Source organism: Oncorhynchus keta, chromosome 3 (genome assembly GCF_023373465.1).
Source record: "Oncorhynchus keta strain PuntledgeMale-10-30-2019 chromosome 3, Oket_V2, whole genome shotgun sequence".
Taxonomy (NCBI): Eukaryota; Metazoa; Chordata; class Actinopteri; order Salmoniformes; family Salmonidae; genus Oncorhynchus; species Oncorhynchus keta.
In genome coordinates this window covers 28,386,364-28,399,397 of record NC_068423.1, presented here as the reverse complement: position 1 = coordinate 28,399,397, position 13,034 = coordinate 28,386,364, and the positions used below count along the sequence as shown (strand labels likewise).

General features: G+C 51.3%; 1 protein-coding gene across 6 annotated transcripts in view; it reads left to right on the top strand.

Moving 5' to 3' along the window:
• The window catches only part of LOC127915300 (CSC1-like protein 2), a 174,249-nt gene that overhangs the window by 87,087 nt on the left and 74,128 nt on the right, over positions 1 to 13,034 (top strand). For all 6 annotated transcript variants that reach the window (XM_052495196.1, XM_052495180.1, XM_052495195.1 and 3 more), the window contains 5 exons: positions 233 to 319; positions 994 to 1,059; positions 2,581 to 2,743; positions 5,155 to 5,260; positions 9,760 to 9,927. In XM_052495196.1, coding sequence (XP_052351156.1) covers positions 233 to 319; positions 994 to 1,059; positions 2,581 to 2,743; positions 5,155 to 5,260; positions 9,760 to 9,927 — 590 coding nt within the window. The remainder of the gene's footprint in view (positions 1 to 232; positions 320 to 993; positions 1,060 to 2,580; positions 2,744 to 5,154; positions 5,261 to 9,759; positions 9,928 to 13,034) is intronic.

The following is a 13,034-nucleotide window of genomic DNA, read 5'->3' as shown; positions in this document are numbered from 1 at the left end:
TAATGAATGAAGAGCTACATTATATCATTAACTAAGTATTCTCTGTTGTCACCTGGTTAGCCTGGTCCCAGATCTGTTTGGTGCTGTCATTCCAACTCCTATGGTCCAGTATGTAGAAATTTTTGGCGAACCAGCACAAACTGATCTGGGACCTGTCTTACCTGGTAGAGCCACACAGAGAGCTGTGGGTATGTAATGTTGATCGTTTTGACTTTTCCGTGTATTCTAATAGGTCTGGAGAGAACAGGACCACCATGCATAAATGTTACACCTTCCTCATCTTTATGGTCTTACTGCTGCCCTCTCTAGGACTCAGCAGGTATTACATGTCTTTTTTTAATAAATTAATATCATATTTATTTTTTGTTATTTTTTTATTTTTATTTCACCTTTTATTTAACCAGGTAAGCTAGTTGAGAACAAGTTCTCATTTACAGCTGCGACCTGGCCAAGATTAAGCAAAGCAGTTCGACACAAAAAACAACACAGAGTTACACATGGAGTAAAACAAATATATATATATATATATATATATATATATATATATAAAAGTAGGCATACATTTGACATAGATGTGGTCCCGGGAATTGAACCCACTATCCTGGCGTTGCTACAACGTTTTGGGACAGTTTCCCGAACACAGATCCTGACCATAGGGCAAGGAGCCTATCTCCTGCTTCTGTAGAGACACGGCTTGATGTACCAGGACACCCCCTGGACAGGACACTAGTCTATCTCCTGTTTCTGTAGTGAGACAGCTTGATGTACCAGGACACTATCTCCTGTTTCTGTAGTGAGACAGCTTGATGTACCAGGACACTAGTCTATCACAGGGCCTTACCCACAATCCACCTCCTTAATGCTGAGTGCCAAGCAGATTCACATCATGTCCCATTGTTTTGAGTGTTTGGAGTCTGTCCCTTTATGGTCCCATGGACTCTAATACAATCATTATAATCCAATTCCTCTGACAACTGAACTGTTTCCTTCCAGTCTGGACGTTTTCTTCCGATGGCTGTTTGACAAGCGCTTCCTGGCTGACGCTGCCGTGAGGTTTGAGTAAGTAGCAGTTCCTAGTTCCTCTCTATGTTTCTTCCTAGGTTCCCGCCATCTAGAGAGCTTTGAGCTTTTACCTTGTGCACTGTGGTCTCTGCTGTCCCACGTCCTGGCTCGTCGGGCCACGTCCTGGCTCGTCGGGCCACGTTCTGGCTGGTCGGGCCATGTTCTGGCTAGTCGGGCCACGTTCTGGCTCGTCGGGCCACCTTCTGGCTGGTCGGGCCACGTTCTGGCTCGTCGGGCCACGTTCTGGCTGGTCGGGCCACGTTCTGGCTGGTCGGGCCACGTTCTGGCTGGTCGGGCCACGTTCTGGCTCGTCGGGCCACGTTCTGGCTGGTCGGGCCACGTTCTGGTTGGTCGGGCCACGTTCTGGCTCGTCGGGCCACGTTCTGGCTCGTCGGGCCACGTTCTGGCTGGTCGGGCCACGTTCTGGCTATCTTAGTGGTGTTTGTAACAGTTATCTATCTTCGACCTGTCTATAATCAGAGCACCATATACTCTGATGTGTCCCTAATGGAACCAGCTGGTCTTTGTTTAGCCCCCCCCTCCCCTCAAATCTTACCCTACAAGGTCCGGAATACTGACCAGTAATTGCACCACCTGGTGTCCCTGGTCTAAATCAGACCACCTGGTGTCCCAGGTCTAAATCAGACCTGATTATAGGGGAAGAGTGAAACTGACTTTAAGGTCCAGATCAACATTTCATGGGGTTGGAGCCTGGTTGTGGGGGTTGGAGCCTGGCGGTGGGGGTTGGAGCCTGGCGGTGGGGGTTGGAGCCTGGCGGTGGGGAGTTGTGGGGGGTTGGAGCCTGGCGGTGGGGTTGGAGCCTTGGAGCCTGGCGGTGAGGGTTGGAGCCTGGCGGTGAGGGTTGGAGCCTGGCGGTGAGGGTTGGAGCCTGGCGGTGGAGGTTGGAGCCTGGCGGCGGGGGTTGGAGCCTGGCGGCGGGGGTTGGAGCCTGGCGGCGGGGGTTGGAGCCTGGCGGCGGGGGTTGGAGCTTGGGGGCGGGGGTTAGTCATTGGAATGAGTTGCCACACCTGGCTAACAGGGTTAGAATGAGTTACCACACCTATTCAATTGTCTCACAAGTGCCTAGGGTCTGAGATTCAGTGAGTAATATTGTTGTTGTGATGTCATTTCCTGTCTTTCCCCCCATCCCTCATAATCTAACATTGTATTTCTTATCTTAGCCTTGTTTGTGTTAGAGGAGATCATTGTCACCTGACAATCAGACAATCAGAAGCCATATTCTATCATCATATTGTGTCTTTACGGATCTGTCTGTTCTGTGGGTTTTAGTTTAGTCCTCTAGGAGGAAGTTAGTCTTTAATACCCCCCTTTTACACTATTGTCCCGACCGGTACTGGACTGGCCTGGCGACACGTCCCACATCGTTTCACAAACATGCTGGAAATGGTGACTAGAACAGAACATATCCAATCCAGCGTAGGATGGTTCTGGTTGACACGATAGTGTGAAAAAGGTATGTTAATGTTGTGATGTCATTTCCTGCCCCCCCCCCCCCAGGTGTGTGTTCCTGCCTGACAACGGGGCGTTCTTTGTGAACTATGTCATCGCGTCGGCGTTCATCGGTAACGCCATGGATCTGCTGAGGATCCCTGGTCTGCTCATGTATATGACCCGGCTGTGTCTGGCTCGCTCTGCTGCCGAGAGACGCAACGTCAAGAGGGTGAGTAGAGAAGCGCCACCTGGTGGCCAGGAAGACCTCAGTCACATAATAAACTACATCTCATAATAAACTACATCTCGTAATAAACTACATCTCATAATTAACTACATCTCATAATTAACTACATCTTATAATTAACTACATCTCGTAATAAACTACATCTCGTAATAAACTACATCTCATAATTAACTACATCTCGTAATAAACTACATCTCGTAATAAACTACATCTCGTAATTAACTACATCTCGTAATAAACTACATCTCGTAATAAACTACATCTCGTAATAAACTACATCTCGTAATAAACTACATCTCGTAATTAACTACATCTCATAATTAACTACATCTCATAATAAACTACATCTCGTAATAAACTACATCTCATAATAAACTACATCTCGTAATTAACTACATCTCATAATAAACTACATCTCGTAATAAACTACATCTCGTAATAAACTACATCTCGTAATAAACTACATCTCATAATAAACTACATCTCGTAATAAACTACATCTCGTAATAAACTACATCTCGTAATAAACTACATCTCGTAATAAACTACATCTCGTAATAAACTACATCTCGTAATAAACTACATCTCATAATTAACTACATCGCAACTAGGATGCACATAGTTATATCAAAGTGACAAGATAGTCGACTGACCGCTCTAACAATGAGAATAAATGTACTGATTTGGGGGCGGAGTCGAGCCTCCCGCTACACTTCTTCCTCTCTGGTGAAATGCTACTGGTTCGGGGTCAAATCCATTACAAAACAATCAATTCAGGAAGTAAACTGAAATTCCAATAAGGAGAGCAATGAGGAAGTTGGAATTTCAATTTACTTCCTAAATTGAAATGGAATGAACCCCAACCATGACAAGCTATGCTTTTGTTGAACTGAGGCTTCCCTAAGGACATACGATAATATCCTCCTGTTAACGTGTGTCTCTCTGCATCATCAAGTTTTCCCAATTCTATAATTATATCTCTATGTTCTGCAACACTAAGCGAATGAGTTGCCATTCTAATATTTTATTTCTGTACTTTACAGCACCAAACGTATGAGTTCCAATTCTATGACTATATTTCTATGCTCTGCAGCACCAGGCGTATGAGTTCCAGTTCTATAACTCTATTTCTATGCTCTGCAGCACCAGGCGTATGAGTTCCAGTTCTATAACTCTATTTCTATGCTCTGCAGCACCAGGCGTATGAGTTCCAGTTCTATAACTCTATTTCTATGCTCTGCAGCACCAGGCGTATGAGTTCCAGTTCTATAACTCTATTTCTATGCTCTGCAGCACCAGGCGTGTGAGTTCCAGTTCTATAACTCTGTTTCCATGCCCTGCATCACCAGGCGTATGAGTTCCAGTTCTATAACTCTATTTCTATGCTCTGCAGCACCAGGCGTATGAGTTTCAGTTCTATAACTCTATTTCTATGCCCTGCATCACCAGGCGTATGAGTTCCAGTTCTATAACTCTATTTCTATGCTCTGCAGCACCAGGCGTATGAGTTCCAGTTCTATAACTCTGTTTCTATGCCCTGCATCACCAGGCGTATGAGTTCCAGTTCTATAACTCTATTTCTATGCTCTGCAGCACCAGGCATATGAGTTCCAGTGCTATAACTCTATTTCTATGCCCTGCATCACCAGGCGTATGAGTTCCAGTTCTATAACTCTATTTCTATGCTCTGCAGCACCAGGCGTGTGAGTTCCAGTTCTATAACTCTGTTTCCATGCCCTGCATCACCAGGCGTATGAGTTCCAGTTCTATAACTCTATTTCTATGCTCTGCAGCACCAGGCGTATGAGTTCCAGTTCTATAACTCTATTTCTATGCCCTGCAACACCAGGCGTATGAGTTCCAGTTCTATAACTCTATTTCTATGCTCTGCAGCACCAGGCGTATGAGTTCCAGTTCTATAACTCTATTTCTATGCTCTGCAGCACCAGGCGTATGAGTTCCAGGTCTATAACTATATTTCTATGCTCTGCAGCACCAGGCGTATGAGTTTCAGTTCTATAACTCTATTTCTATGCCCTGCATCACCAGGCGTATGAGTTCCAGTTCTATAACTCTATTTCTATGCTCTGCAGCACCAGGCGTATGAGTTCCAGTTCTATAACTCTGTTTCCATGCCCTGCATCACCAGGCGTATGAGTTCCAGTTCTATAACTCTATTTCTATGCCCTGCATCACCAGGCGTATGAGTTCCAGTTCTATAACTCTATTTCTATGCTCTGCAGCACCAGGCGTATGAGTTCCAGTTCTATAACTCTATTTCTATGCTCTGCAGCACCAGGCGTATGAGTTCCAGTTCTATAACTCTATTTCTATGCTCTGCAGCACCAGGCGTATGAGTTCCAGGTCTATAACTATATTTCTATGCTCTGCAGCACCAGGCGTATGAGTTCCAGTTCGGGGCGGCCTATGCCTGGATGATGTGCGTCTTCACTGTGGTCATGACATACAGCATCACCTGTCCAATCATCGTCCCCTTCGGTGAGCTGAGATCCACGGTTACTAACTGGTTTAGTGAGATGATGTATTGTCCTGACTCATCGTCCCCTTCGGTGAGCTGTGGTCAGCCAGCATCATCCCCTAACCAGCCGCTAGTCTACTCAGCTGTGGTCAGCCAGCATCATCCCCTAACCAGCCGCTAGTCTACTCAGCTGTGATCAGCCAGCATCATCCCCTAACCAGCCGTCTAGTCTACTCACCTGTGGTCAGCCACCATCATCCCCTAACCAGCCGCTAGTCTACTCAGCTGTGGTCAGCCAGCATCATCCCCTAACCAGCCGCTAGTCTACTCAGCTGTGGTCAGCCAGCATCATCCCCTAACCAGCCACTAGTCTACTCAGCTGTGGTCAGCCAGCATCATCCCCTAACCAGCCACTAGTCTACTCAGCTGTGGTCAGCCAGCATCATCCCCTAACCAGCCACTAGTCTACTCAGCTGTGGTCAGCCAGCATCATCCCCTAACCAGCCACTAGTCTACTCAGCTGTGGTCAGCCAGCATCATCCCCTAACCAGCCGCTAGTCTACTCAGCTGTGGTCAGCCAGCATCATCCCCTAACCAGCCACTAGTCTACTCAGCTGTGGTCAGCCAGCATCATCCCCTAACCAGCCGCTAGTCTACTCAGCTGTGGTCAGCCAGCATCATCCCCTAACCAGCCGCTAGTCTACTCAGCTGTGGTCAGCCAGCATCATCCCCTAACCAGCCGCTAGTCTACTCAGCTGTGGTCAGCCAGCATCATCCCCTAACCAGCCGCTAGTCTACTCAGCTGTGGTCAGCCAGCATCATCCCCTAACCAGCCGCTAGTCTACTCAGCTGTGGTCAGCCAGCATCATCCCCTAACCAGCCGCTAGTCTACTCAGCTGTGGTCAGCCAGCATCATCCCCTAACCAGCCGCTAGTCTACTCAGCTGTGGTCAGCCAGCATCATCCCCTAACCAGCCGCTAGTCTACTCAGCTGTGGTCAGCCAGCATCATCCCCTAACCAGCCGCTGGTTAGGGTAGAGCTGGGGGGGTAGCTGTGGTCAGCCAGCTGAGGGGTAACCAGACTAGTGATGGGTCAGCTGGGGGGCCCCTAGACCAGTGTTGGGGAGCTGGGGGGCCACTAGCTGTGGTCAGTCATCCCCTGGGGAGCTGGGGGCAGCATCAGTGTTGGGGAGCTCATCCCAACCAGTGTTGGGGGCTGGGGGTAGACAGTGATCCCCTAGGAGCTGGGGGTAGACAGTGATGGGGAGCTGGGGGGTAGACAGTGATGGGGAGCTGGGGGGTAGACAGTGATGGGGAGCTGGGGGGTAGACAGTGTTGAGGAACTGGGGGGTAGACAGTGATGAGGAGCTGGTTGGTAGACAGTGTTGAGGCTGGGGGGTAGACAGTGATGAGGAGCTGGGGGGGTAGACAGTGATGAGGAGCTGGGGGGTAGACAGTGATGAGGAGCTGGGGGGGTAGACAGTGATGAGGAGCTGAGGGGTAGACAGTGATGAGGAGCTGGTTGGTAGACAGTGATGAGGAGCTGGGGGGTAGACAGTGATGAGGAGCTGGTTGGTAGACAGTGATGAGGAGCTGGGGGTAGACAGTGTTGAGGAGCTGGGGGGGGTAGACAGTGATGAGGAGCTGGTTGGTTCTATCACACAGCCTCAGAGTACTACTGGTTTCTATCACACAGCCTCAGAGTACTACTGGTTTCTATCACACAGCCTCATGAGTACTACTGGGGGTAGACACAGCCTGAGAGTACTACTGGTTTCTATCACACGGCCTCAGAGTACTACTGGTTTCTATCACACAGCCTGTTGAGTACTGGGGGTTTCTATCACACGGCCTCATAGTACTACTGGTTTCTATCACACAGCCTCATGAGGAGCTACTGGTTTCTATCACACAGCCTCAGAGTACTACTGGTTTCTATCACACAGCCTCAGAGTACTACTGGTTTCTATCACACAGCCTCAGAGTACTACTGGTTTCTATCACACGGCCTCATAGTACTACTGGTTTCTATCACACGGCCTCAGAGTACTACTGGTTTCTATCACACGGCCTCAGAGTACTACTGGTTTCTATCACACAGCCTCAGAGTACTACTGGTTTCTATCACACGGCCTCAGAGTACTACTGGTTTCTATCACACGGCCTCAGAGTATCACTGCCGTAGAGATTAAACAGCACAGTGACAGTCGGTCATCATTGCACCTTTACAGCTATGAGAGTAGTGATAAAAGCGATGTTTGACAGTCAATATTGCATGTATGAACCCATTTTGTATACTTGTTTAAAAAATGTATTTAATCTTTCTTTAACTAGGCAAGTCAGTCAAGAACAAATTCTTATTTTCAATGACGACCTAGGAACAGTTTGTTAACTGGGGCAGAACGACAGATTTTTACCTTGTCAGCTCGGGGATTCGATCTTGCAACTTTTCGGTTACTAGTCCAACACTCTGACCACTAGGCTAAGCTGCCGCCCATAATGAAGAGGGAGAGGACCCCTGTAGGGTCCTGTATGGAGAAGATGGTTAGACTCACTCTCTGCTCCTCTTTCTCGCTCTCCTCCCACCTCCCCCTTTCTCGCCCTCTCTCCCTCCCTCTTTCTCTCTTTTGCTCACTCGCACTCTTTCTCTTCTCTGCCTTCCTCCCTCTCCTCTCTCTCTCTCCTCCTCCAACTTCCTCCTCTCTCTCTCTCCTCCTCCAACTTCCTCCCTCTCCTCTCTCTCTCTCCTCCTCCAACTTCCTCCCTCTCCTCTCTCTCTCTCCTCCACCTTCCTCCCTCTCCTCTCTCTCTCTCTCTCCTCCACCTTCCTCCCTCTCCTCTCTCTTTCTCTCTCCTCCACCTTCCTCCCTTTCCTCTCTCTCTCTCTCCTCCACCTTCCTCCCTTCCTCCCTCTCTCTCTCTCCTCCACCTTCCTCCCTTCCTCTCTCTTTCTCCACCTCCACCTTCCTCCCTTTCCTCTCTCTTTTCCACCTTCCTCCTTTCCTCTCTCTTTCTCTCTCCCCACCTTCCTCCCTTTCCTCTCTCTTTCTCTCTCCTCCACCTTCTCCCTTTCTCTCTCTTTCTCTCTCCTCCACCTTCCTCCCTTTCATCTCTCTCTCTCTCCTCCACCTTCCTCCCTTCCTCTCTCTTTCTCTCCTCCACCTTCCTCCCTCCCTCTCCTCTCTCTCCTCCACCTTCCTCCCTCTCCTCTCTCTCTCTCCTCCACCTTCCTCCCTCTCCTCTCTCTCTCCACCTCCACCTTCCTCCCTTTCTCTCTCCCCTTCTCTCTCTCTCTCCTCTCTCTCTCTCCTACCTTCCTCCCTCTCCTTTTCCACCTTCCTCCCTTTCTCTCTCTTTCTCTCTCCTCCACCTTCCTCCCTCTCCTCTCTCTCTCCTCCACCTTCCTCCCTCTCCTCTCTCTCCTCCACCTTCCTCCCTCTCTCTCTCTCTCCACCTCCTCTCCTCCACCTTCCTCCCCTCTCCTCTCTCTCTCTCCTCCACCTTCCTCCCTCTCCTCTCTCTCTCTCTCCTCCACCTTCCTCCCTCTCCTCTCTCTCTCTCTCCTCCACCTTCCTCCCTCTCCTCTCTCTCTCCTCCACCTTCCTCCCTCTCCTCTCTCTCTCCTCCACCTTCCTCCCTCTCCTCTCTCTCTCCTCCACCTTCCTCCCTCTCCTCTCTCTCTCTCTCTCCACCTTCCTCCCTCCCTCTCTCTCTCTCTCTCTCTCCACCTTCCTCCCTCTCCTCTCTCTCTCCTCCACCTTCCTCCCTCTCCTCTCTCTCTCTCTCCACCTCCACCTTCCCCTCTCTCCTCTCTCTCTCCTCCACCTTCCTCCCTCTCCTCTCTCTCTCCTCCACCTTCCTCCCTCTCCTCTCTCTCTCTCTCTCCACCTCCACCTTCCTCCCTCTCCTCTCTCTCTCTCTCTCTCCCTCCACCTTCCTCCCTCTCCTCTCTCTCTCCTCCACCTTCCTCCCTCTCCTCTCTCTATCTCTCCTCCTCCACCTTCCTCCCTCTCCTCTCTCTATCTCTCCTCCTCCACCTTCCTCCCTCTCCTCTCTCTCTCTCTCCTCCACCTTCCTCCCTCCCCTCCCTCTATCTCTCCTCCTCCAACTTCCTCCCTCTCCTCTCTCTCTCTCTCCTCCACCTTCCTCCCTCTCCTCTCTCTCTCTCCTCCACCTTCCTCCCCCCCTCTCTCTCTCTCTCTCTCCTCCAACTTCCTCCCTCTCCTCTCTCTCTCTCCTCCCACCTTCCTCCCTCTCCTCTCTCTCTCTCCTCCACCTTCCTCCCTCTCCTCTCTCTCTCTCCACCTTCCTCCCTCTCCTCTCTCTCTCTCTCTTCCTCCCCTTCCTCCCTCTCCTCTCCTCTCTCTCTCCTCCACCTCCTCTCTCTCTCTCCACTCCCCCTCCCTCTCCTCTCTCTCTCCCTCTCTCTCTCCGCTCCCCCTTCCTCCCTCTCCTCTCTCTCTCTCTCCTCCACCTCCTCTCTCTCCGCTCCCCCTCCCTCCCCTCCCTCCCTCTCCCAGGTCTGATGTACATGCTGTTGAAGCACCTGGCAGATCGCTACAACATGTACTATGCCTACCTTCCCTCCAAGCTGGACAAGAAGATCCACTCTGGGGCCGTCAACCAGGTGGTGGCAGCACCTATCCTCTGTCTCTTCTGGCTCCTGTTCTTCTCCACTCTCCGCACAGGTACGAGGTCGCCACCTAGTGGCCGTTCTGGGTCACAACCTGGCTATCTCATATTTATAGGGTGTGTCACGTTAATTTATTTATCCTTTATTTAACTTTTCAAGTCAGTTAAGAACAATGTCTTATTTACAATGGCGGCCTACCCCCGGGAAAACCCTAATGACGCTGGGCCAATTGTACGCCGCCCAATGGGATTCCCAATCGCAGCCGTTTATGATACAGCCTGGAATCGAACCATCGTCTGTAGTGATGACTCTTGCACTGAGACGCAGTACCTCAGACCACTGAACCAGGGTCTGTAGTCACGCCTCTAGCACTGAGATGCAGTACCTCAGACCAATGAACCAGGGTCTGTAGTGACGCCCCTCTGAACCAGGGTCTGTAGTGACGCCCCTCTGAACCAGGGTCTGTAGTGACGCCTCTAGCACTGAGATGCAGTGCCTCAGACCTCTGAACCAGGGTCTGTAGTGACGCCTCTAGCACTGAGATACAGTACCTCAGACCTCTGAACCAGGGTCTGTAGTGACACCTCTAGCACTGAGATGCAGTACCTCAGACCACTGAACCAGGGTCTGTAGTGACGCCTCTAGCACTGAGATGCAGTGCCTCAGACCACTGAACCAGGGTCTGTAGTGACGCCTCTAGCACTGAGATGCAGTACCTCAGACCACTGAACCAGGGTCTGTAGTGACGCCTCTAGCACTGAGATGCAGTACCTCAGACCACTGAACCAGGGTCTGTAGTGACGCCTCTAGCACTGAGATGCAGTGCCTCAGACCACTGAACCAGGGTCTGTAGTCACGCCTCTAGCACTGAGATGCAGTTCCTCAGACCACTGAACCAGGGTCTGTAGTGACGCCCCACTGAACCAGGGTCTGTTGTGACGCCTCCAGCACTGAGATGCAGTACCTCAGACCACTGAACCAGGGTCTGTAGTGACGGCCCACTGAACCAGGGTCTGTAGTGACGCCTCTAGCACTGAGATGCAGTACCTCAGACCACTGAACCAGGGTCTGTAGTGACGCCTCTAGCACTGAGATGCAGTACCTCAGACCACTGAACCAGGGTCTGTAGTGACACCCCACTGAACCAGGGTCTGTAGTGACGCCTCTAGCACTGAGATGCAGTGCCTCAGACCACTGAACCAGGGTCTGTAGTCACGCCTCTAGCACTGAGATGCAGTTCCTCAGACCACTGAACCAGGGTCTGTAGTGACGCCCCACTGAACCAGGGTCTGTTGTGACGCCTCCAGCACTGAGATGCAGTACCTCAGACCACTGAACCAGGGTCTGTAGTGACGGCCCACTGAACCAGGGTCTGTAGTGACGCCTCTAGCACTGAGATGCAGTACCTCAGACCACTGAACCAGGGTCTGTAGTGACGCCTCTAGCACTGAGATGCAGTACCTCAGACCACTGAACCAGGGTCTGTAATCACACCTCTGTGACGCCTCAGACCACTGAACCAGGGTCTGTGACACCTGTAGCACTGAGATGCAGTACCTCAGACCTCTGAACCAGGGTCTGTAGTGACGCCCCACTGAACCAGGGTCTGTTGTGACGCCTCTAGCACTGAGATGCAGTACCTCAGACCACTGAACCAGGGTCTGTAGTGACACCCCTTTGAACCAGGGTCTGTAGTGACGCCTCTAGCACTGAGATGCAGTACCTCAGACCACTGAACCAGGGTCTGTAGTGACACCCCTCTGAACCTGGGTCTGTAGTGACGCCTCTAGCACTGAGATGCAGTGCCTCAAACCTCTGAACCAGGGTCTGTAGTGACGCCTCTAGCACTGAGATGCAGTACCTCAGACTACCGAACCAGGGTCTGTAGTGACGCCCCACTGAACCAGGGTCTGTAGTCACGCCTCCAACACTGAGATGCAGTACCTCAGACCTCTGAACCAGGGTCTGTAGTGACGCCCCACTGAACCAGGGTCTGTAGTCACGCCTCTAGCACTGAGATGCAGTGCCTTAGACCGCTGAACCAGGCTCTGTAGTGACGCCCCACTGAACCAGGGTCTGTAGTGACGCCTCTCGCACTGAGATGCAGTACCTCAGACCACTGAACCAGGGTCTGTAGTGACACCTCTAGCACTGAGATGCATTGCCTTAGACCACTGAACCAGGGTCTGTAGTCACACCTCTGGCACTGAGATGCAGTGCCTTAGACCACTGAACCAGGGTCTGTAGTGACGCCTCTAGCACTGAAATGCAGTACCTCAGACCACTGAACCAGGGTCTGTAGTGACGCCCCACTGAACCAGGGTCTGTAGTGACGCCTCTAGCACTGAGATGCAGTACCTCAGACCACTGAACCAGGGTCTGTAGTGACGCCTCTAGCACTGAGATGCAGTACCTCAGACCACTGAACCAGGGTCTGTAGTGACGCCTCTAGCACTGAGATGCAGTACCTCAGACCACTGAACCAGGGTCTGTAGTCACACCTCTGGCACTGAGATGCAGTGCCTCAGACCAATGAACCAGGGTCTGTAGTGACGCCCCACTGAACCAGGGTCTGTAGTGACGCCTCTAGCACTGAGATGCAGTACCTCAGACCACTGAACCAGGGTCTGTAGTGACGCCTCTAGCACTGAGATGCAGTGCCTTAGACCACTGAACCAGGGTCTGTAGTGACGCCCCTCTGAACCCGTGTCTGTAGTCACACCTCTAGCACTGAGATGCAGTGCCTCAGACCAATGAACCAGGGTCTGTAGTGACGCCCCACTGAACCAGGGTCTGTAGTGACGCCTCTAGCACTGAGATGCAGTGCCTTAGACCACTGAACCAGGGTCTGTAGTGACACCTCTAGCACTGAAATGCAGTACCTCAGACCACTGAACCAGGGACTGTAGTGACGCCCCACTGAACCAGGGTCTGTAGTGATGCCTCTAGCACTGAGATGCAGTGCCTCAGACCTCTGAACCAGGGTCTGTAGTGACGCCCCACTGAACCAGGGTCTGTAGTGACGCCCCACTGAACCAGGGTCTGTAGTGACGCCTCTAGCACTGAGATGCAGTACCTCAGACCACTGAACCAGGGTCTGTAGTGACGCCCCACTGAACCAGGGTCTGTAGTGACGCCTCTAGCACTGAGATGCAGTACCTC